This window comes from Melanotaenia boesemani, chromosome 23, assembly GCF_017639745.1.
Source record: "Melanotaenia boesemani isolate fMelBoe1 chromosome 23, fMelBoe1.pri, whole genome shotgun sequence".
Taxonomy (NCBI): Eukaryota; Metazoa; Chordata; class Actinopteri; order Atheriniformes; family Melanotaeniidae; genus Melanotaenia; species Melanotaenia boesemani.
Genome location: NC_055704.1, coordinates 20,623,310 through 20,648,259, shown reverse-complemented (window position 1 = coordinate 20,648,259; position 24,950 = coordinate 20,623,310). Strand labels below are relative to the sequence as shown.

Below are 24,950 nucleotides of genomic sequence, written 5' to 3'. Positions count from 1 at the left end.
AGCATCTTGTTATTTAATTTCATTACTCTATGCTGGCTTTGAGGTTTTCTGCTTAGATTTAAAGGAGTTCAAGTCCAAGAGAAATTTATGTTGCCAAATGGCTTCCTGTGTTAAATTTCTATTTATTGTACAGAAAAGAAAAATGGTGCCAACTAGAGTTTCTCTGCCAGCTGGCAGAGTCCTGGAAAAAAAAAACAGAGGCTACTAGTGAATAATGGATCAGGTAGATAGATTGAAATGTAAAGATGGGTAAAATGTTGAGTGGAAGAGGGAGTAAATCAGCAGAGCGGATGATGGATCAAGCTGGAAAGCTGGGGAGAAGTGCCAAGAGGAGGGAGGAGAGATGAACTGATGATGCAGACAAGCTGAGCTGAAGAGGCAGATAAAATGTTGAGTAACAGAAAGATTGAGGGATGTTGATGTGATGGGAGAGAAGAGGGTGAATTAAAAGAAGTAATACACTGAGAAGAAGGGAAGAGTAGATGGTGGAATAAAGGAAATGCTGATTTCCTTTTATCTAAGCCATTTACTTCAGTCATCACATTTTTTGGATTAAATGTGAAAGTCTCAGAGACATTTAATCTGAACTCTTATTCATTGACTTTTAGATCAATATTACAGCTGAGCTTTCTTGTTATAAACTGAACATTAGATGTAAGTCTCACAGAAGCATTGTGGGGTGGAGCGAGTCATAGGCAAAAAGCTGAACATGAAACACTGCAAGATTTTTTGCATTCTGTCTAACTTGGCTGCAGCGCTTCATCGCCTTGATCTGCGATGTCTTGCTTTTAATAAGTCACAGAGTTCATGATCTCCTGTCTCACTGAACATGTTTTTTTATTTTGGTTCTTAGTTTTATTGGTTATGATAACATTTCAGTATTGCAGTATCACTTAATCAGAGACATGTGGGACATAAAAACACATTTTCAGATGATTTAAAGGGTAATAAATATGTCAGAAGTTTATGTGAAGTGCAAATCTCTTTATTAAAAGTGAGCACATCCTTATAGTTTCAGCCTTTTTTTCTTCCCACTCAAATACAATTTTTTTTTCTCCATTGCTGAGCTTTGACATTTCTGTCATCAGTAATATTATACTTACTTCCAAGTGTTTACTTATGGATACGAGCCCTTATTGTTTATTAACTTTTTATTATTAATTTAAAGGTTCACAGTACACTGCTCACAACATAGTCTAGTTAACTAGATAATACGCTTTTTAGCTATAATATTAAAACCAGTGACATTCTGTTAGAATCCACTGTCCTGCGAGGAGAACCTGCATCTGGCCTTCACATGGATGCTACTTTCGCATTTCTCCCTCACTTACACATTTTTGTGGACAGGATACACCTCCACCTCTCCATAGAGCAACAATACTTTTCTACAGTAGCTGATCCCCCGAGAAGGTCAGCAGTGGGTCCTGCAAACACTGCTCAGGAAGGACACAAAAACACACAATAAAGAGTCTCAGGTTTTCAGGTCTCCAAACCTCACAGAAACCAAATATTAAATGGTAAATGGACCTAAAATGCTTTTAGGCTGAACAGTCTACATAAAATTTTACAGCTTCTTACCTGTCATACATGGATACATTGGAGCCACGGGATCAAACCAACCAACCTTGTGATCAGCAGACTCTTCTTCATCCTCCCCAATTTAATGGTATCTGATGCCATCTGTATGATGCAGTCCCAGTCCACGTCCATTGGCAGGCACTTAAATCCTCAGATGATCATTGTTTTTGCTCTTTTAATAGTTAAAAGGGGCTCTTCTCAATAACTGTGATAATACCAGCTAGAACTTTAGGTGTGGCAGTGTTCACACTGATAAATTTGGGAAGAGTTTTTACCTTTGAGCCATAAACCTCCTGAATAAATCCACAGCGACAGCTCAGACTGTAATTTTATATTCTGAAATGAATACAGGTGCACAGAGTCAACATTAATCTTATGAAGCTGCTGCCGTCAGCACTGCACTGGCATCTTTGCAGTATAATATATAAAAGTATAAATATCATTTTATTGCAGTCCTTTGTTATGGTTTGGGACCTCAAAAGGAAACTTGTTAAACAATTTCAATGCATGCCAGACGGTTGGGTAACAATTTGCTTCCTGATCCAAATCACTTTTAACATGTTTTGGGGTTGGATTGTATTATTGTGTTTCTTGCATATCTATTTTGTTCTAGTAATTAGCTTCATAAGAGGCTTATGAAGCTTTATTTATGACAGAAGTGGTAGTAAAAGTAAGGAAATAAGATCTTGTCTGTGTGAATATTTCTTTAAACCCAGCCAACAGGGGGAGAACTGATGCTTGATTTTAGTGTATTTGTTTGTCAGTGTGAATTTTACACAGACTCCCAGAGAAGGCAGCAAGCAGGCTCAGCAAAGTTTTAAAAAGTCATCTTTTTTTTCTACAAAGTACATAAACAATCATATCTCTGTCTTGCCTCCCTCCTTCTGTTCCCTGCTGTCTGTGCCTCTTTCCATCCTCTGCTTGTGGAACTATGACTCATTATTTCTCTCCTGTTTGAGTCTGTGTGTGTGTGTGTGTGTGTGTGTTGTTTTTTTTTTGTTTTTTTTATTTTTTGCCTAGCACCTTTTGTGAGTACATTCTCCGGTTTGTGTCTACCTTCTGAAGTCGGCAGAAAGATAAAAACAATGATTTATTTATCGCTGCTATCATTTCCGAGTGCTAGCGAGTGCATCTCTGTGTGTCAGGAGTGTTTTGTATGTCTGTGTGTGTTTGTGTGTGTGTGTTTATCACACATGACTGCTCATCAGTAACAGATGGTCCTCAAACCTGTGTGTTTACTCAGCCAGGATGAAGACGGAGGTGAGGGAGAGAAAAGGGGAATAAAGTAAATACAGGGAGTGATAGCAGGGGACAACAAAAGCAGATGGACAGAGGGGAGGGTGGCAGTATGGATTAGAAACAGCCAGCAGGACACACACGGAGATAATTTCACCGAAAGGAGAGCAAATGGGAACAGACTTCCATGCTCGAGAGACTTATAAAACTTTAACTCAAATGCAGTGACGGTGACACAGCTCTCCCTCCCTCAGACACAAAGTTTTTTTTGATAGAGGAAAGGAACGGAGACGAGAGCCATGTGAAGCTGAGAGGAATGTCAGTTTTCTCCCCTTTTACACAAGGCTGTGATTTTGCAAGTTTTACCCTCTCACTCTGTCCACTTTCTCTCTCTATGTACGCGGGTGTCCCTGCGGTAGCCACGTCTTTCCTTATAAGGAGTGAGTCTGGGTCGAGTTGTTGGGGAATGAACAGAATTACAGGGCAGTCACTCCCCCTCTTCTGCAGCTTTTCTATGGATGTATGCATCTGCTCATTTGTGTCTCCTAAAAATTACTGCTTTTCTTTCTTGTATGTTTTATTTTCATCTTCTCTTTTTTCACCCTTCCTCTCTTTATCCATACTTATTTTTGTCCTCTTCATTTTGATCTTCCTCACATTCTCCTGTAAAAGGAGGCATTCCCTTGTGTTCCTTCAAGCCACTCAGCTTTTTCAAATTTTATTTCCTCCTCTTCGTTTTGTTCTTCATCCTCCACCTTTATCCTCAGAGAATGACAAGAGCGTGTGTTAATCTGCCTGTTGTCTAATTCCTGAGTGGGCGATTCTATCAAACTCCTTACAGCCATCACACACACACACACACACACAGCATGACCACTTTAACACCACATGTGTGTATCTCCACGTGTGGGCATTATCGTGCACTTTGCTTGTTTTTGCATCCATCTAAGTGTGTGTGCATGCGTTTCTCTGTCACAGTGTGTCTGTTTGTGAAGTGGGGGTAAGCATGACTCACCCAGCAAGAGCAAAAAAAAAAAAGAAAAGCAAGGGATGAGACGGAGGAGTAATAACGAAAGGATGGTTAATATCGAACGACAGATGAGCAGTGACCGGAGGGAGGGATGGCGAGCAAATGGAAAATTTTCTCTATATTCACAAACTGATTTAGTCTTTTCTGTTGTTTTCCTTTGAATACGAATCACTTGGTTGCATCTTTATTCATTTAAACAGCATATTTTCACATTTTGTATTAAATATATATATTTTTTTCTTCAGGTACTGAAATTTTTATCTTTTAAACCTCAGTCACAATTTATCTTACACTGCAGTGACGCAATCACGAGAAAACACATTTTCTAACAGGCATAAAGATAAAAACAACCCAAGATTGATTTTATTTTTATGTACTGCCTAAAAATAACCCACAAAGAAAAACAGTTGTGCTACCCCCTTTGGGAAGTGTCACAACTTGTAAACAATTTTTGTTCCAACAGGAAAATGCTTGTAGTTTTGTGAGATTCTTGGCCCAACTTGCATGCTCTGCTCTTTTAAAGTCTGATGTATACATAAGATCCTATTTTGGAGGACTATGGTGGCCAATGCATGGACCCCCTTTCTCTTTAAAAACTGAACTGCATTAATTGTTTGTAGCATAAATACAACAAGGTGTTGGAAACCTTCCTCAGAGAATTTGCTCCATTTTGACATGACAGCATCACACAATCACTGTAATTAGTCGGCCACACATCCATGATGAGAATCTCCCGTTCCACCACATCCCAAAGCTGCTCTGCTGGATTTGGAGGCTTGGGGGCCATTGGAGTCCGGTGAACTCATTGTCATGTTCAAGAAATCAGTTGAGCTTTGTGACATGGTGCATTGTCCTTTTGGAAGTAGCCACTGTGGTCATAAGGTGATGCACATGTTCAGCAACAATACTCAGGTAGGATGTGGCATTCAAATGATGCTCAGGTGGTACTAATGGGTCCAAAGTGTGCCAAGAAAATGTCCCCCACACCATTGTACCACCACCAGCCTGAGCTGTTGATACAAGACAGGATGGATCCATGCTTTCGTGTTGTTTATGCCAAATTCTGACTGAACCATCTGAATGTAGCAGCTGAAATGTAGACTCATCAGACCAGCAACGTTTCCATCTTCTACTGTCCAGTGTTGGTGAGTCAGTGTGAATCGTAGCCTCAGTTTCCTGTTCTTAGCTGACCGGAGGTGTGGTCTTCTGTAGCTGTAGCCCATCTGCTTCAAGGTTGGAGGTGTTGTGTGTTCAGAGATACTGTTTTGCATACGTTGGTTATAACCAGTGGTGTCTTTCTGTCATCCACAACCAGTCTGCCCATTCTCCTCTGAACTCTGACATCAACAAGACATTTTGGTCCAGAAAACTGTCTATTTTCTCATTTTTCGGCCATTACCAGTAAATCTGCAGTTTCTGAAATACTCCGACCATCTTGTCTGGCACCAACAACCATGCCATGTTCAAAATCCACTTTCTTCCTTATTCTGATGCTCAGTTTGAACTTCTGCAAGTCATCTTGAACATGTCTACATGCCTAAATACACTGAGTTGCCGCCATGTGATTGACTGATTAGCTATTTGTGTTAACAAACAGGTGATAAAGAGTCCTATAAGTGAAAATAAATATGCAACCATAAAGTGATTCGTCCCACCCTTTAGATTTAATTCCCACATATGACTTTCTATTCATTTGCCCAAATAAACTGAAACCTGAAAGGAAGCTGCATTAAGAATCTGTTAATAACTGAAAAGCAATATGCATGTTTATGTGCTATTGTATGACTTTTTAATGTGTCCACTTCATATTATGTGTGTTTGTGTATCTGTGTTTGAATGGAGTAATGACCCCCTTCCTCGACTCAGTCCCCTGTGGAATCAGGAAGTGTCTGACAGGGTCAAAGTTGACCGTGCCAAAGACGACTCAGCGGAAACTGAGAAGGAAAAAACAGAATACATCCTATCTCACTCTCCTCTTCTTCTGTTTCAGCCAAACACAGTTAACTCTTTTGTTTTTCTCCCCGCATCGTTCTTATCTCCCACTCAGTTTGTGTTATTTTTCTCTGGCTTCCTATGAAATGTCCCTCCCATCTCCTTCTCTCCCTCTCGTGGTCTGGCATTTCTCAGCTCTACATTCCGGCTGTGTGTGTGAGTGTGTGTGTGTGTGTGTGTGTGTGTGTGTGTGTGTGTGCATGCTCTGGTTCTGAATTCTTCATATGTAGCCTTTTGAAGTTGTGTGTAAGCGCTCATACTGTATTTTCTTGACTTCTTGTGGAAACTCACTGATTTGCATTTGTGTGAGCAAGACCACTGAAGCTTTGTGTTCGTGTGCACATTATTTCTGTAGCCCTGACACACTGTTAGCTATGTGATGTTTAAGCATGTGACAATAATGCATGCAGACATGAATGCATTCCTTTAATGCTTAAACAGCCCACTAAAAAGGAAATGAATCACACTGTATGTATGTAAAGTTCAGTAATGAGGAGTTTTTTCCCTTTCGGCACACTACATTGCTTTTTATATCAAAGTTTTTTCCTTGCATTTATAACTGTGGCATCAACTAAAGAATAGTTTTTCTTTCAAGCCGTCTAAAAATCTTAATTGATCAGCTGTTAAAGTAAAGAAATTCTTTTTCTGAGAGTTTGTTTGCAGATTACCTTTATGCCACACATTCATTCAATTTCTTTGAAAATGAAAAATGCAAACAAAACTAGCATGCATTGTTCTTCTTGCATGATTAATCAGTCACTTAACTTAATATTTAAATGTAATTCATTGACGCTATGCCATATTCGTGTTGCGTGGGTGGGTCTGTGCGTGCATGTATGAGGGAGGAGTCATTGCAGGCAAAGAGAATATAAAAGTGAAGAAAATGAGGCTTTCCATCCCTCGTTCTTCTTCTAAGTCTTCAGGGAAGTCCTAGAAATGTCAGCTATCAGCTCATGTGAGGGTGTGTGTGTGTGGTGTGTGTGTGAGGGGCGGGGGTGGGAGCTTTTGTATGAGTCAGCAAAGCAACCCACATTCACACACCATAATAAAACAAGGGCTGAACTGATAATGATTATAAACGTGGTAGTTATTCATCTTTCATTTGTGTCAGTAGCGACATAGAAGTGAAAGGACTGAGAAGGACGAAGCCGGAGAGATGGTGTCTGGGCTGTCTTGCAACATAAAGCAGAGCTTTTAAAAGAGACAATTGCTGCAGTATTATCTCATTACCTTTTGTCTTTTTTCTTTCCGTGTCTGTTTATGCAAGCATACAGTTTATCTGTGCTCACTATCTGCTGCTTTTACCTTAACCTTTTCCTACCTTTAAATCTGGAAATGGTTTTTCTTTACTTCTCCGCTCATCAGTCTCTTTCCTTTAATTTCCTTCTTTTCTTCATCAGTGCAGATTAACAATAGCTGCAGGCAAGTGATAGAATCTCTGTTTTTTTCTTTTTTCATTTTAACTTTCTTTTGCTAGCCTTTTTTTTTTATCTTTTTTATCTCCTGTTTACTTCTGTTATCATGCATGCACTTCTCTCTCAGCTCTTTGCTACCTGTATTATTTTATGTCTAAAAATACTTCATAACTCTTTGGGTGGTGACCTGGCTGCTGTTCAGGTTATGTATGACGCATTTTAATAATCTGGGGACATCTCTTCCTCTCACACACACACACACACACAAAATGAACTGTACTTGTCTGACTCAGAGCTAGAGTCATGTCTTGTCTTTCTCAGCCATGATGGCTGCAGTATTTATCTGTCAGTACATCTGCACATCTGAGAAGATGAAACACATACTGGACTGTTCCAAAAATCTAAATCCAGTCCTAAATTTTTTTATTTGGTTTTCCAGTGAGCCAAATGTCTTTAATCTTCTAACCAGGTCTTAGTTAATATATTTCCAAGCTTTCTGAAGCTTTTAAAATGGAAGAACAAACAAAAAACACCTGATTCTAGGGACAAACCAGTGTTGTGTCCACATATAACAGATCCAAGTTTTAAATGGTAACTTTAGGCACTTTGTTACTCACAGTCTGTCACAAAGACACAATTTGTTCCCATGTTTTTAGTTGTATCTATGAAATTTGCCAAAGATAACTTAGTTTGACAGGCATAAAATAGCAGTTTGGCATCAAGGAAGAGCTCAAAGCTAAAAACTTGGCATATCCCAGCATGGTGTGCAGCCTGTCCTCCAAAAAATTGGATAAGTAAGTGGAAAAAAAATGGAACCAGTCCTAAAAAAAAATGAACAGAATCTAGCGTTGTTGTCCTTAAAAAATGGTGAAAAATCCAACTAAGACTTCACACAAGATCTGAGAAATGCTTTAGTTAAACTATGTACTGAGTACTGAAGCCTCATCAGAAATGATCTCAATGGAAGGACAGGGTAAAGGAAATGGTATCAAGAACTGGACTGAAAACTGTTAACAGGTGTCTTGTGTAGTGATGAATCTCCCCATTACTGAAGCAATGTGAGATCATCTTGACAGAACTGAATAAAAGGGCAGCCAATGTGTAAAGAAGCGCTTTGGAAAGTCCTTCAAGAAGTCTGGAGTGGGGTACATAATTTGGATTGTGATCAAATGAGTGCTCCAGCTATGCATATAGGACGGTGGTGTCCAAAGTTGGTCCTCAAGGGCCACTGTCATGCAGGTATTCAGTGTTTCCCTGCTTCAACACACCTGACTTAAATTAAATGGATCCAACAACCTATCAAGTTCTGCAGAATGACTCATTAATTTGATTCAGGTGTGTGGGACCAGGGAAACACTGAAAACCTGCAGGTTTGTGACCCTTCAGGACCGGAGCTAGATATAGGAAAAACTATGATGGCTGGTCGCGCACACGAAACATGAAGTGTATTTATCTGTTCTGGTCATATTAGAACTCACATGACTTGTAACATCTAAAAAATAATTTCTTCACAAGGTCTGTGTACTAATTGATCCAACCTTTTAATACTGTATGTATCATATTTGAAACATACAGTTTCTGAGACCTTTTGCATCACTTTGTAGTAAAATCTTGGCTCAAAACTCTGTTGTGCACAATCTGATGCTTGTCTTCTGCCCCCTGGTGGATACAACAATACAATAATGCACTACAATCATTTTGATACATCTCAAATGGTAAATATTCAAAATTAATTTTGTTATTATTATTATTTTTTTAATTTATTTAAATTTTTAAGGACCAAATAAAGACTTCAGATAAAAAAATTTGACTTTCCATTTCTTCGAGTCCGGCTTTAAAGGTTTAAGACATAATTCAACATTGACCATGTTGGGGATGTTTAACTTACAGTACCAGGTTCTCTTAGATATTATTAATATTTAAATGTAAAAATACCACTCAGAAAGTTCTATAATCAAACTAACTGTCCTTAAATTCTGACCGTCACTTTAAAAGCATTACCGGACGTTTTGCCTTCTCCTTACCTGGTTTGCTCAATTTTTTTGCACAGACATCTCAATAATAAGAAATATCATGTTGAATGTTGTAGCTCTGCTCTAAATGTGATTAAATCTAGCAATAGTCTCTACTTTGGCAACACCATTTCTTCCCTTACATGATCATGTTTGTATTGAAGGTGTGGACTGTGAGGAAAGGTGTGTGTCGGTAAGTGTGTGAGGTAGAGAAATGCTGATGCAGTGTGCTGTAAATGGCTCAATGCGATAAAAACCAGTGATCACTGGATTTAATTAATTAAACCAGATTATTTGAAAGAAAAAGAATTTGAACAGAATTTAAAGGACAAGCTCCAAAAAGGCCACAATTCTCTTTTTCAGGTAATTCAACCATGTTAAATTTATTTTTGGATTTTCTGTTGCATTTCTTCAATAAAAAGTGTTTTAACACTGGAGATTTAAGTTCTTTAAAAGAAATTAAGACATTGTAGGTATATTTTAACAAACAATTCCAGTTCCTTCTCTTCACATAAATCATAAGAAAAAAATATGCTGAAAGAAAACCTATAACTCTCTAGTTTATCAGAATGCTGCTGCTCGAGTCCTCACTAAGACCAAGAAAGTAGCTCATAGAACTCCAGCCCTCAGATCTTTGAACTGGCTTCCTGTTTGTCAAAGAATTGACTTGAAAATGAAGTTTACAAAGCACTGAATGGTTTAGGGTCAAAATACATTCAGGATCCTCTGGGTTCCAGAAGATCCTGAATGTACCAGATCTCTCTCGTCATCAGGGTCAGGTCTACTTTCTTTTCCCAGAGTCAGAACTAAACCTGGAGAGGCAGCATTCAGCTTTAATGCTTCTCACATGTGGAACAAACTACCAGAAAACTGCAGGTCTGCTGAAACTCAGCAGTTTTAAATCAGGGTTAAAAGTTATAATGTAACTTTTAATTTTTTAATTTTATCTGATTTTACTTAAACGCTTTGTTTTTAAGTTCTTTTATCTCTTTTAAAGTTTGTTTTAATGACTCTTCTTCACCCGGCTGTAATGCTTTTAGTGTTTTACTTAAAGCAACATTGAATTGTTTTGTACATAAAATCTACTATACAAATAAACTTGCCTTGATTTTCACTTTGCATGAGGCACATGTTCTGAAATCACCCAAATCTCAGTTTATGATATCAGAAGGATTCTTGATCAACATCCATGCCAGACCTTTGCAAATGTTTTATTGTGTGGTTGCACAATGCAACAGTAAAAATCACTCTATTAATCTCTTCAGTAACCCCCCTCCCTCCATTCTCAGAGTTGTTAACTGATTCTCTCTGTTTCTCCGCCCAGCATCTCCAGTGTACCATCCAAGCTTTGCAAGATGAGCTTAGAATCCAGCGCGATCTCAACCAGCTCTTCCAATCCGATTATTCAGAGTCTGGTCGCCTTGGAAACCAGTCCATTCCCCCTCAAGAGATGACAGAAGACAACTTCCTGCGTCTCCATGGCGAGTATGAGCGACAGGTCAAAGAGCTCTTCCTCCTGAGAAAGACTGTAGAAGAAATGGAGCTGAGGATAGACACACAGAAACACACATTAACTGCCAGGTAAATCATTCTCCCCACTGGCAGTGGGAGACTTACAAAATGACAAAAACTTCCTCTGGTTGCTGACTTATAAAGTACTGCAATGACTTTTTTTGTCTACCAGGGACGAATCAATAAAGAAGTTACTGGAAATGTTGCAAAGTAAGGGTCTGTCGTCAAGGGCAACTGAGGAGGACCACGAAAGAACGAGGCGGCTAGCTGATGCAGAGATGACCATCCACCAGTTGGAAGGCCTGCTGGAGCAAAAAGACAAGGAGATGCTTCAACTCAGAGAGGTCAGTGTGTGTGATTATCTAAAAAGAAGCAGAAAGATTTGCAGGCAAGCTTTCCCATGTGTACAGGGGTGTGTCTTTGTATAGCCAGATGTCTTCAAATCAGAGCATGTCATATCCAAGCAAGGCCCTTGGCAAGCAACACTCTTGGCCCACAGTTCACTGTAATTCAACACAGAAACATCCACACACATACACACACATATACGCACGCACACACACACACACACACAGATAAACAGGAATCTGCACTTGATCCTATTTTGTCTTCTTATTTTTCCAACTTTACTCTGAGCCGTTTTAACTCCACTTTTATTAAGGAAGTCTTTTTTTAATACAACAGCTCCCCCTAGTTGTCAGATGTTACAAAAGAACAACATAAAGGCTTTGGTGAATTTCTTGGTCAGAAGTTCTTTTTATACAGGAGCCTTCTAAGCTAAATGTAATAACCCAGAACTATCCCAGTAGCAGCCAGGATGAAATCAAGCTGAATCTCCAAATATGAAGGAAAGCAACTTCACTGTTCCCTTTATTATCCTCATATCTTTCTTTATAAAAGAAATAAAGCCAATTTTGTTCCAAAATTCCTTTTCATTGCAATATTTAAAATTTCCCTCAGTTATTTTCATATAGCTGTTATGGAAATAAACATGGTGAACAATGTATATCACTTCTGTGGCCAACTGATTGGGTGTTTTAGCTGTTTTGCATTATAATTTGTGGTGGGAGTTTAACGTGTTAATTACATTCAATTAATTGCAGAAAATGCGTTAAAAAACTTAAAGCATTTGTTGACATTTTTACAGAATATATTTTAAAATTAAAAACATATAAACAGTCAAACTAACAAACATAAAGGTATATTTAAAATCAATACTTGAGTCAATGAGAGTCAATTAGTGTTGTCAAAATACAGCATATGACTGTGGACCTGTACAGGGAAAGCTATGATGTCCCAGATACCTGCTGCAGATGTGCCAAATCTTTGTGCTTGATATAGTGAATTAAATGGCCCCACATGCTTTCAAAAACATTTTGTCTTTACTGGGATCTCCTCTTCACCTTAAATAGAAATTCTAAGAAAACATGATTCTAAGAATTTCTTCGATTTCGGCCACTAGAAGGAAATATTTGTGCTGAGAATCTTTAGGAGTACAGCCCCTAATCACATAGATCGATGGCACCAAAAATTATAAAAACAAAAAAATAAAGAAATACAAACGTGATGAGTATAAAGAAATAGAAAACAGACAAGTAAACAATAGTACGAAAATAATCTGAATACTCCAGCTGTAGGAGTTGTGCCATATCTCCCATTTTATGAAGTCTCCAAATGGTTTCTTTATACAAACTCAATTTATTTTTGGGATATGAAAACATCTTCCTTATATAAATCAGATATTTTGCAAAGTCCCTTCTTTGCCCATAGCTTGAACCCAGCATCCAGCTTGCCTGGTTTAAATGAGCCATTGCCCCAAACTAAACTGTGACTGTGAGTTTAATATTTTCATATTTTTCTTTTCTAATACGATGATCTGTATTCATAAAGAGACTGACGTGAAAGCGTGTATAGTTTCTGAGTTGTCACAGGCTCCTCCCCCATCCAGAAGCGCTCACTATAGCCGTGGTCCTCACGCAGCAGCACCCAGCTTCAAGCTGCATTCAGAGCTCCAAGACTGGACTAAAAAGGAAACATGCAAAGTTTCTACTGGCTGATCCCGCCCTGGCTTTTTATATTATTAATGCCTACTAATAAAGATTCTGAGGAGCCAGTCAGTGGAGTTTTGTCAGAGCCTTTTTCCAACTGCCATCAGACTGTTGACTAGCACAATAAATATATGGTATATGCTACCAAAATGGCACTTTATCTTTAGGTCTGTTCAATTTTGGCCATGGATTTTTTTCTATTTCTTTTTCTACTGTTTTGAATTTAACTTAAAAAAAAATATTTTTCCAGTCATTAACTGAGCTTGAGTTTACATTAATTGTGTTCATATTTGTATTTGTTTCAGTGGTCTACTAAAATCCTTTTTTTTTTTACTTTTTTGTGGACAACTATTGTTGGACTTAGTTAAGATTAATTAATTTATTACAAACCCTCAATTATTTAGATATTATATTTAATCGAGTAGTTGTAATAAAATATTCCAGTTTGTTTTGTTTTGCCTAAAATGTGTTGCCTTTACCTGCTGTATTATCCGTTGTTATAAGACAAGAAATCTTTTTTTCAGGGAATATCGGACTGTTTGTGCATTTCTCTCAGAGCCTCTAGCAATGGAGCCCTACTGTCTCCTTTAGATGTGGCTTTTTATGCATCCTGGCTTCTGCATTAGCTGTCTTCATTAGCTTCTAAGTTTCCAAAGAAAAGCAGTGATCCATACACTGCTATGTCCTCCCATCTCCTTTCATTCGCTCCCTGTCTTCCACTCCTCCCCTCTGTCCTTTCTTTCTTTTTGTCCCTTTACATTAACCACTTCACTTGACCCTCCTTCTCTCCCTTCTGGCTCGTACTTCATTTGACTCACGAGTTGGGATGTTGTAACAGCCATCGGACAGATAGGATTTGTTTAGTTTTGCTCTTTAAATCAGGGTTTCTAAATCTTTGGAGGATTTTTAAATTTTATTTTAGGGAAAGGAAATTGTGTCTAGCAGTGATATTTTGTATGATAAGATAAAGTTTGCTTTGTTTGGAAAAGCCACAGCTTTTCTTTTTAATGTTTTGAAGTTTGAGGGACTGGACTATATATTTTTTAATGAAACATTTTGACTTTTAAACATTATACATTTAATTTAAACCCATTTGTGGGCTAATTCTTTGACTTAGCATCACTTCAGACTGTCAGATTTGATCATCTACTCACATATAAGGCAGAAACAGGGTCAGCCTACGCACCATCATCCCTGGCAGTTCCAACAATGTGGGATGGCCGGATCGATCCAAGGAGGCTAAAAGCTGGCGCTTCTAGAGGGAACCATCTTCTTCCTGCGTCTCCCTCCTTTCCTGTTTCCCCATCCATCCCTGTCCCACCTCCTTTCCATGTGTCCCCACCTTTCCTGCCCTCTTCTCCTTACTCCCCATCACCTCATCCCCTCCTCCCTTCCTCTCCCTCCTTCCCTGCCCCATCTCCTCCCCCCAGGCGTCACTCCATCCATCCTTCATCTTGTCCCCCCCACGTTCCCTGCTTTGTTGTTGCCTCTTCAGTCCATCCTTCTCACCATCCTCCCCTCCAGCACTCTCCATCCTTCCCTGTTCCCGCTCCGAAGCCCACACCCGCCATCCAGCCCTCACGCCACCCCTTTCCATCAGCGGCTCTCGCCTCCTCTCCCCGACCTTCTCCTCCCTTGCTCCATCCCTCACTCCATCCCTCTGTGTCGTCATCTTTGTCATCTGCTGACCCCCGTGGTGTGTCTGTCTCTCAGGAGCTGCACAGGAGATACGAAGCAGCTCCAGAGTCAACAAAGACCAAGGCCCTGCAGACAGTCATCGAAATGAAGGTAAACATGTCGGATCATTTCAGCCAAATATTCAAGAGCTATGTCTTTATTTCCTGTTGAGATCACAGACCAGAAATGTCTAAAAAATGGGTCTGGTTAGGTAGTTATAAGCTAACTACATTGATTACTGCTGACACACAGAATATGAATTAGAATATTTATCTAAATGTTTTAGAAGTTGTTGGTCTTGTGAAAAACTTACACATTAGATCCACTACTGATTTCACCCTGTGTTAAGACTTTTATTATGTTTTACAACTTGCCTGGTGTCTGTCTGTAAATAGTAAAATCCCCTGGGCATGATTAAGGGACACATGGTTGTATAAAATCTTCGTAAAGACTTTACACAGACATGGCACTGGCACAACAGAGTGTTTGTCCTTATCCAGAGCAGTGATGAGAGGAGCTATAGAGAGGAGGTGAATCGCTTCACTTATCTTGATCCTGAATGTTGAAAACAACCAGGGACTGGTAGCTGGAGACTTCAGGAGGAAATGACCCACTCACACCCCCTTATAAATCAATGATACAGCGATGGAGGAGGTGCAGAACAGAAATTTTCTGGGGTTCATGTGACTAACATTCTGACCTCCTCCCTGCACTTCCTGAGAAGGCTGAAAAGGACACATCTAAATCCATCGGTCCTAGCCAGCTTTTAGACCATCCAGACTGGACAAGCAACGTCTCTCTGTGGCATGAGAGCCGCAGTGCCTCAGATAAAAAGTAGATTGGTGAGGTTAGCAGAAAGGACCATTTGGGTCACACTACCACCTACTGAGAACCTGGCCCAGCGACGCTGTTTGCAAAAGAAAATAGAAGGACCCAACTCACCCCAGCTAGTGTTATAGTTGCTTTCTGCTGCTTTTAGCCTATTTTACCAAAGCCTGAGCAACCAGTCGGTGGAGTTTTGTCAGAGCTTTTTTCCAACTGCCATGAGACTGTTGACTGGCACAATAAATATACAGTATATGCTACTAAAATTAGCTTGTTAAAATATCTCATTATTGATAATATGTGTGACCCAGGTGAAGTGAATCAGACCTGGTCTTGTATCATGTTTACATGTACATCTCTTGCCAGGATGCAAAGATCAGCTCTATGGAGCGCGGCTTGAGAGAGCTGGAAGAGGAGGTGATGATGCTCAAGTCCAACGGTGCTCTGAGCAGTGAGGAGAGGGAAGAGGAGATCAAACAGATGGAGGTCTACAGATCCCACTCCAAGTTCATGAAGAACAAGGTAATCAGTTCATACAAACATTACCACAGAAATATCTTAGCTTCGCAATGAGTATTTCTCCTCAGGCTCTGTGCTTCAGCACATTCATTTAGCAATAATTGCATATTTAAATTGAATGAATTTACATAAGTTATGAGGAAACAGTTGTAGGATTTTGTCTTTTAAAGATGTTACAATCAACCATCTCTTGAGCCTCTCACAATATAAAGCATATCTTCTCCTCTTAGACGGCTCCTAGAGAAAAATAAACCTAAACATGAATCTAAAGAAGCCAAAGGGCTTTTTACAGAGAATACTCTCAACTTAACGTGTCAGTCACTTGACCTGACCAGACCAAAGGCAGAGAGACACCACGGTATGCAAAGACCTGAGACCTGGAAAAAGATGGCCGAGCATCGATATTTACAGCAAATTATTTTCCATAACCTAATAAATATAATTATTATTGATATTATTAAATATAATTATTGAGGCTGAATGTGCTGAAACACTGATCTATGTGTTCTGATCAAAGCTGGCTCAAATAAAGTTAGAGACTTTGCCCCTTAACCCAGGTTTTAGCATCTAATAAAAGTGCTGAAGAAGAAGGAATTTGTCTTCTTATTTCTATTTCTTTCTGTCTGGATTGTAGATAGCAGAAGATAAGATAAACTTTAAATGTTGCTGTCTGTCATGAAAGCTGTCAGCTTTTAATTAACTAGAACTGATCTGATCGAGATGTCCTTTAAGGACTGTGTTCTTTGTCAGCAGAAAGATGACAATTACTTGGTTCACAATTTTTACGACCATTTTCGCAGGTGTGTTATATTTTTTTCACTTTAGCGATTATTATTAAGGTTAATGAGCTAAATCATCCAGAAGTATCTGAGTTGTAGCCATAATAAGAGCGGTTTAAATTCTCCAAATACTATCAGTCTTTATTATCTACTTATCGCAGCAAAGAAGGGACAAATATGTCCTTTAATTCTTTGCAGCCCAAATATTTTTATCCAGTTAAACAGTTTATAAATATAAAAGGAGGGTGAGAGTAAAATTTGTTTTTGACCTTGAATATAAAGTACCAGTTTAAAGGTTATTGTACTTAGACTTATATAGTACCAGTCAAAAGTTTGGACTCACTTTTCCATTAATCCAATGGGTAAGTGGGTCAAAATCTAATCATTATTCTCCCTTGTCTTGTGTTATTCTCCCTGTTTTTTATTGGTTGACTTTGACAAAACTGACAGCTGACATGTTGTGCAACATGAGTACATCTTGTGTCCCTTCCTTGCATCTCTGCCTCTCTTCCCTGCTTACTGGGAAGAGCCAAGAGGCAAGGAGAGAAACACAGGTGAGACAAACAAAAGGATATGCGAGTCTAATACGAAGCACCCATGACGCCCTCCTCTCCTGCCAGGTTGAACAGCTGAAAGAGGAGCTAACTCACAGCCAGTCAGAGAAGGAGGAGCTAAAGCAACGAGCCAATGAGCTTCAGCAGGAGGTGTCTGCAGTAAGAGACGCACCTCTGTGTCTGAGCTTTCTTTCCCTTTTTTTCTCTCTCTGCCTTTCTGTCTCTCTGATGGGCTGATGATTCTAAAGGAGTCCCTCAGTAGAATCCTAGTAGTATTCAGACAGCAGAAAGCAACTATAACACTCAAATATCCACAGCTGGGATCATGACATTAAAAGGGTATTTGCCACTTAATATTCTTTTGCAAAGTTCAGGGGCCCAAACTATGAAGCAGGTTAAACATGTTCAGGGTTTCTTTAAGAGATCTGGTTTAATTTATCGTAACAATGGAGCTTGTACTAATAGGTACCACAATGCTGGTTGCAGTACCGCAATAATCCACTAATCATGCTTCAGAAACACATCAATTACCTTTGGTGTTCAGTTTCTCCTAAAAGCTGCAGTAGCAAATATGTTTTACATTCAGATATAATTTCATATTATAGTGCACCTGCAGCGTTAGCTCATGTGAACAAAGCCTGGTCATTTCTTCCAGTGCTGTGTGTGATGTGTGGCTTTTGACAGTAGTAGTTGTTTCTACAGTCTGACTGATCCAGCTGCAGAATTTAGAGAGAATCCAGCTGTGCTGAGCTGTGGGTTTTGGATCTCTAACTTGCTTCTCTTTCCTTTTTGCTCGAGGTTTCTGTGAACTAGTGCCGCAGCAGGATTTACTTAAATTTAATAAAAGATTTTTCCAGTTCCACAATGGTTTGGGTCCATTCTCTTCATCTGCAACATTTACACACATGCAAAATAAAATTTTAATAAAACATTCCTGTGTGTAGGGAGGTAGCAGAAGTGTCTTAATAAAATTGCATGAAAAGATTAATGAAAAGTTTTATTACCTTAAAACAAGCTAGTTTTATCTGGAGCAAGTCTTTAACATTTGTCTCAGCTATCATATTTTTTTCTGCATTCTTTCCATTTAGTTAGCTGCAGTCTGCAATTAATGCAAATAGATGCCTCCACAGTCTACACACTGGACCTTAAAACTCTGATGCAACATATGAAATTGTTTTTATTTTTTAAATAATCTCATGCTAAATGAAAGAATAGACCCCAACCATTTAGTACAAATGCACAAGTCGGATACACACTTACAGCCTAAAACTGCATTTATATCCATGTGTGTCTAACAGTTTATTGTTTTTCAGAGGAAAAACCAATCTACCATCTAAGATTTGAAGTACAAAGCGGTACAAAGGGATCGGAAAACTGTTATTTCTTCTTAAACTTAAAGTAAAAATACAAAAAACAGTGCTTATGTGGAAATATTAGACATATTTCCTTTGTTTTACATAACAATAACTAAAACCTTAGCATGCTTCCTAGAACAAGATCTCACTTCATAAAGCTTCCCGTGGATTTTATTTGCATTATATATATATATATATATATATATATATATATATATATAAAGGAGAGTGTGTTATCTTCTTAGGCACCTTGTAACTGGGTCTTCTTGTTTTCATACTGTGTGTTATTCAGATGGAACAGGCAAAGCAGGAGCTGAGTCGTAAAGACAGCGAGTTGCTGGCTCTCAGGACCAAACTGGACACTCTAAACAATCAATTTTCTGACAGTAAACAACATGTGGACGTACTCAAGGAGTCACTCACTGCCAAGGAGCAGAGAGCCGCCATACTACAGACTGAGGTAAAAGCTTTGTCCTGCTGCATTCAGTCACTCTTTAGTAAGTGAACAGATTTTTATTCAGATTTTTTTTTACTTGTGCTCAGGTGGATGCTTTGCGTCTCCGTCTGGAAGAAAAGGAGTCTCTTCTTTCTAAAAAGAGTCAGCAGATGTCAGAGTTGACAGAGGAGAAAAGCACTCAGCAAGGAGAGATCGCTGATCTGAAGGACATGCTGGACGTAAAGGAACGGAAAGTAAACGTTCTGCAGAAGAAGGTGAGATGCTTTGAAATGACTGCAATGACGTCATAAATTTTAGCTCCAGTAAGTCGTACTTATTTCCATTTATGATTATGAAGTTCAAGATGTTTGATTTACATAGACATTATGTGGGGAATAATTATTATATTTAATTAATAATTAATAATAGCACATGTTTACTGACTTACTGTCTACAACTTATTGTACTGATGCTAATAGAAATTATTATGAAAATATGTTGTGGTACAACACCTTAACCACAAGATGGTGCTGTAGGACAGAGAATAGATGAAAAGCTGAAGCCATACACACACACACACACACACACACATGCACAGAGGAAGACAGATGAGCACAAAGACAGGTAATTTAGGTAAAGAGGAAACTAGTCACTGGTGTCCTTTGTGTAATTTTCCTACGTTTAACATTGTCTTTGCATATGAGTGTCTCTATTTGAATGCTGGGAGTTACATGGATGGGCCCTAGTGATTTCTTCTCTTTGGAGTTGGACACAGAAGAAGCAAACTTTGAATGAATGACTACATGTTATGTGTAAAGATCTAGCTTTTTATCTAGGCTGTAACAGCTAGAAATCCAATAAGCCATTTACCATTTTCTCCTCCATCTCTCCACCTCTCCATCATTCCATCTGACCAGTTGTGTCCTCCAGTAAAACAGAATGTATGAAATAAACCTCTGTGCAGATAATTGAGACAGACAATCAAGCAGACAGTCTTAAAGCAAGACAGGGAGGGGGAGGAGTGAGACAGAGTGTGTTTAAAATCAGATGCATACTAATGAGTTCCTCTTGTTTAATAAATGATGACCTCTGCCATCTTCAAATAGAATGCAGCTAAGTGTCTGAGAGGGAGATGCTGACAATTCCATCAGGATCCACTCTGTTTTTTTTTCTTTTCAATTTCCAGCTTTTTCCACCTCCTCCTTGTGTTTTTGCATTTATGTAATCTCCTATTACCTTTAGACTGAAATAAGAAAAGACAAAAGCAAAGCGTTTCTGCCTGTATGTATGTAAGTGTGTGCTCGTGTGTGTGTGCCAGCCAGTCAGCAGTTGTCAGTTTTAGGAAATGCACACATGATCAAAGCGTCTCCCTACCTCTCAAAGTCAAATGTGTGCGTGTGTGCTTGAGACAGGAGGAGGAGGATGTGTCAATCAAGCTGTCAGGTCAACAGTTGATTAATGAGGTTCTGGAAATGTTTTACTGACACTCTCGGAGTCTCTGTGGTACTGTAAATGTGTGTTACTCATGTGCAATAGAGTCAAAGGTTACATACCAGCCTGACCTTTTTTTTTTTTGAGCAAAGTTGTTCAGGCTTTATGTTTCTTTAATTCGGACAAAAAAATATTTTCACATGCAGAATTCCAGGTCTTTAGATTTTCTGTAGTAAAAACATGACAAAAGAGCAGCATTAGATGACACGCTGCTAAATTAATGTTTGCTTTGGTCAAGTGCATGTTTTAGTTTCCAGTATTTATATCTGTTTCCCGATACAGCACATTTCTTTCATATTTGCAAATGTAAGTGGATGTTATTAAAACGAGTTTAATTTTCAGCCGTGTGATTAAAATGAGCTGCTGTATCTACCGTTCATCTGTAAACCTTGGTCACGTCTCTGTGTTACTCAGCAGCACCTGCTCCTGCGCTTTATTTTGGCTGACTCTTAGAGTTCATCGACCTGCCAGCAAAATATCATCTAACGCTCAAGAGGTGAATTATGATTAAAAACAACCCGGTTGATGAGTATTTCTCTCTGCAGATTGAGAACCTCCAGGATCAGCTGAGGGATAAGGAGAAACAGCTGAGCGGCCTGAAAGACAGAGTCAAGTCTTTGCAGACAGACACCTCTAACACAGACACTGCACTGGGAACACTGGAAGAGGCTCTGGCCGAAAAGGTACACACATGCAAACACACACACTGCTGGTCAGCCTCAGGTCAGAGCTCAAGCAAGGTTACAATAATAAAACCTCTATGAGCGAAGCCGTCGACCACCCACACGTTGACCTAATGACTGTATAAATGTGAATGAACCAGTAATCACATTGACTGTTTCATCATTAAATTATTCACAGCCTGTGTTTTTACAACTTGAAGAGCTGACCAACATGCAGCCACATGGCTCAAACTAAGCCATCGATCACTTTTTGGGTTTGAACTTTCAGATTCGCTGCCCACAGAACATCCTGAACCATCAGATCTTTTACACTTTAGGCTGCGTTTGCGAGAACTTGACCCAGTTTCTGGGAAAGTAACCATCAGCATATATTTTTATGCTGTTGCGGATGATTATGTTACAAACTCAATCTCCGTTGGACTTGAACATGCACGGGAAGGAGGGTTATTAATTGCTCAGTGACTAATATGCTGGGTGTCTGCGACATGTGTGAGTGTTGGCAGGATGTTACAGCTGATAGTTCCTGCTTCTTTCCTCTTCATTCTAATTCAGCTGGTGCCGTCATCTTCTGTTTTTAGCCTTTTCCCTCCCTGTTTCCTTACCTTTCGTCTTCTTCTTTTTCTCTGCCTGAACCCAGTTGCTTTATGATGATACGCTGGCCTTTGTTTGAGCTTTGCGTTACACTTTAATCTTATATGCCTCCTATGGCTCGTTTGTGTCTGATGCATTTTGTAGGTTTGTTTTAAGTATCTGTTAATTAAATGTTTTGCAAGAATGTTTTCTAGTATATTAATGATTTAATAGCTGCAGCTGAAAACAACAGTTTTTTTTTCCACACCACAGATTGATAAAATTTATTTAATACATGCGTTTGCCATCTTAGTTAGAGGTTTCAACTCAGGCAAATAAAAGACCCTTTTTCAATGATAAAAATTTACCTAATGCCTGAATTAATTTATAATTTTTAAAAGAAAAAATTAATACAGGGAAAAATACTGGAAATAATAAGTATAAAAACCGAAACAATATAAAGTAAAATTTCTAATAAATAAATTAATAATAATAAATAAACAAAACAATATAAAATACGTACATAAATAAAAGTTAATAAAATAGAATAATAAATAAAATAGAATAACTTTATATGAAGAAATAAAATAAACAAAGGCCAGAAGAGGTTTGATGCAAATGTAAGACAACAGGCGCGAAGGGGTTAAAAGTGCACTCTGGTCTTGACAAGGCCTTAATTTTCTGTAAATACAACTTCAGAAGAACTACAACACCGTAGTACTGATTCTGTTACATGATCCAGTAGCTTTTAGTGCCACCTTTAGCAGCAATAACTCGAAGTAATGGCTTTCTGTGTGATTTCATCAGTCTCTCACATTGTTGTGGGAAGTTTTGCCAATGTTGCTGCAGTTAATTAAGATGTGCAACAATTTAATCAGGGTGGTGTCTAGACTTTTAATTCGGCCATTGCAAATCCTCCATTCTTCTCTCTCTAAACCATTCTGTTGTAGATTTGAAGCTGTTTTAATTGATAGTCTAAGCCAAGTTTAGGCTGTTAGAGATACAACCTCACAGTCGACTCAGTGGCTGCAGGGTGCCTACGAAGCTTGTGTGTACAAGGCTGTGCTGATTTTGTAAAATTACTTACAACCACATTCATAAAACTATGTGCATGCATTATCCTGTGCATCTTTATTTTTAAAGTTTCTACAAAAGTTAAATTGAGTGCACATCTACAAGACCGTTACCCTGTCTTGGTTGCTTCCACAAATAAAAATTTTGTTTTGATTCTGCATATCTTCAAAATGGCGCTGTAGGTCAGTTTAAGGGTTTTTCTCTCTGGTGAGGTGGGTGTGTTTCTGTCAGTACACTGTTCAATCCTTGACATGCCATAATGTACCTACTTCACATGAGCAGAGAAAGCTGTCCATCTTTCTCTGATCTTGGTTGTTGCAAAGTGAGAATGAATTAAATAACTTTCAATGTGCTCTTCAAGACAAGTTCTGCATATTACAGAAATAAGGCTGGGCTTTCTGATATTAAACATGGCGCTCATAAAATAATAAGCTAATAAGGTATCTGCATACATAATGATGATTTTCAATAGACATATCACAGGAACTGGAGCGGAGACATAATTTCGGAGACTTCTGCGATGAGACTGTGGGATTGATGCTAGAAACTAACAAAATCCACATTTTCACTACTGCTTTAAACTTTGAGACTCTGCCTGCACACACCATGTAAATTGTTTTTTCCTGTGCGTGGGAACTGGTCAGTATTAATTTTTGGACCATGCATGGAGTTTATACACAAGGTCCCAGGTTCTATAGCTGCAGAACAAACTCACATCTTTACCCCATCCACCAAAGTACTTGACAGTTGCCTTGAGGTGTTTGGAGATGTTTGTTATGGCCAAACATCCTCACTTTGGTCTGATGTCCAAAGAGTATTGTTCCAGAAATCTTGTGATTTTTTTCAGTTGCAGCTTTGAAGCCTAAACCATTTTCTTTTATAGAGAGAAGAAGTTTTCTACAATGCTTTCAAACAAACATTACTTGCTCATTGCTGAAGTCTTTCCTCCTGCGTGTTGTGTTTAGACATCCCCGTTTTTTTCAGACTAGCAACCTGCAGGATCTTCTGCTTTTATAAAGGTGCTCAGACTTGACGATGGTCAGTTATTAAGTGCATTTGATTAGTCTTTTTATTTCTTAGTTTTTTACACACTGCTGTTGCATTTTGATTTAGTTTGTATTTGTTTAAAAAAATGCCACACTGTAATATGTCATGTGTTGTTGCACAACTGAGGTTGTATTAACAATTTTTTTGGACCTGTTCAGGACTAATGACTTTTTAAATTATGTCTTAATGTTGAAAGAGGGTGTAATTCCTTTTTCAGATGACTACAGACCCAATATTAATAGTTTAACTTGGAATAATTGGCAGATGATTGTTGACATTGTTTCTCATTACTCAGTCCATAACCTTAACCCTTAAACTAAACCATGCCAATGTCATCAGTCTTGAAGTGGAAAATTTGAATCAGATCTCACAAAAGATGGACTTCAAAAACTCACATGACACAGTCAGCATACACACTGTGGGCTTGCACACTTCTTTTGCTTGTGTGAACTTTTGTACTTTAACTTTAAACTGGCGGCTGTACTGCTGTTCAGCTATAGAGGCCGTCTATTGTGTTTTAGTGGTTGTGAATTTTACATCTAGTGCCAAAACACATTATGTGTGTAAAATCACTGTTGGCTGTTAGATCCTGTCAAAGCTGCCATGTACATAAAGTTTAATGTGATGGTTATTAGTACAGAAACTTGATATTGAGTGACTGTGAGTGGTTGTTGGAGAGTATAAGGTGTTTTTATTCTCCTTTTCTCTTTTTCCATCACACCGACTTAATTTTTCTCCCCACTCTGTCTCTCTTAAATCTGTCTGTTTTTGTCCTTTTGTAACTTTTAGTCTCCCTCGTTCTCTTTCCACATCCAGGAGCGAATCATTGAGCGGCTGAAGGAGCAGCGAGAAAGGGAGGAAAGAGAAAAGGGAGATGAAATGGAGTCCAGCAAGAAGGAGCTAAAAGAGTTAAGGGAGAAGGTCTCCCAGCTGCAGGCTGACCTGGCTGACCGTGAGGTAGATGACACACAGAGAAAAACACAAACACACATCCAGTTTTCACACTTTCCCCTTTTGTGATTTATCTGTTATTGAAATGCAGACTTTATAAACAGCCCAAGTTTCTTCCGTTGAAGGACAACTACAGTATAATGAAACAATCATGTTTCCTTGAAGA

At 38.8% G+C, this 24,950-nt stretch overlaps 1 protein-coding gene across 9 annotated transcripts in view; it reads left to right on the top strand.

The window, feature by feature from the left end:
* The window catches only part of LOC121634478 (ELKS/Rab6-interacting/CAST family member 1-like), a 142,229-nt gene that overhangs the window by 21,745 nt on the left and 95,534 nt on the right, over window positions 1-24,950 (top strand). For 5 of the 9 annotated variants that reach the window (XR_006009236.1, XM_041977132.1, XM_041977131.1 and 2 more), the window contains exons 5-13: window positions 10,588-10,844; window positions 10,948-11,119; window positions 14,537-14,611; window positions 15,692-15,847; window positions 17,244-17,336; window positions 18,825-18,992; window positions 19,076-19,243; window positions 21,005-21,142; window positions 24,650-24,790. Coding sequence is in view for 7 of the 9 variants with exons in the window: in XM_041977132.1 (XP_041833066.1) it covers window positions 10,588-10,844; window positions 10,948-11,119; window positions 14,537-14,611; window positions 15,692-15,847; window positions 17,244-17,336; window positions 18,825-18,992; window positions 19,076-19,243; window positions 21,005-21,142; window positions 24,650-24,790 (1,368 nt within the window). In the remaining 2 variants the exon portion in view is untranslated. The remainder of the gene's footprint in view (window positions 1-10,587; window positions 10,845-10,947; window positions 11,120-14,536; window positions 14,612-15,691; window positions 15,848-17,243; window positions 17,337-18,824; window positions 18,993-19,075; window positions 19,244-21,004; window positions 21,143-24,649; window positions 24,791-24,950) is intronic. The other 4 variants (XR_006009237.1, XM_041977133.1, XM_041977137.1 and 1 more) reach the window with 1 other exon arrangement.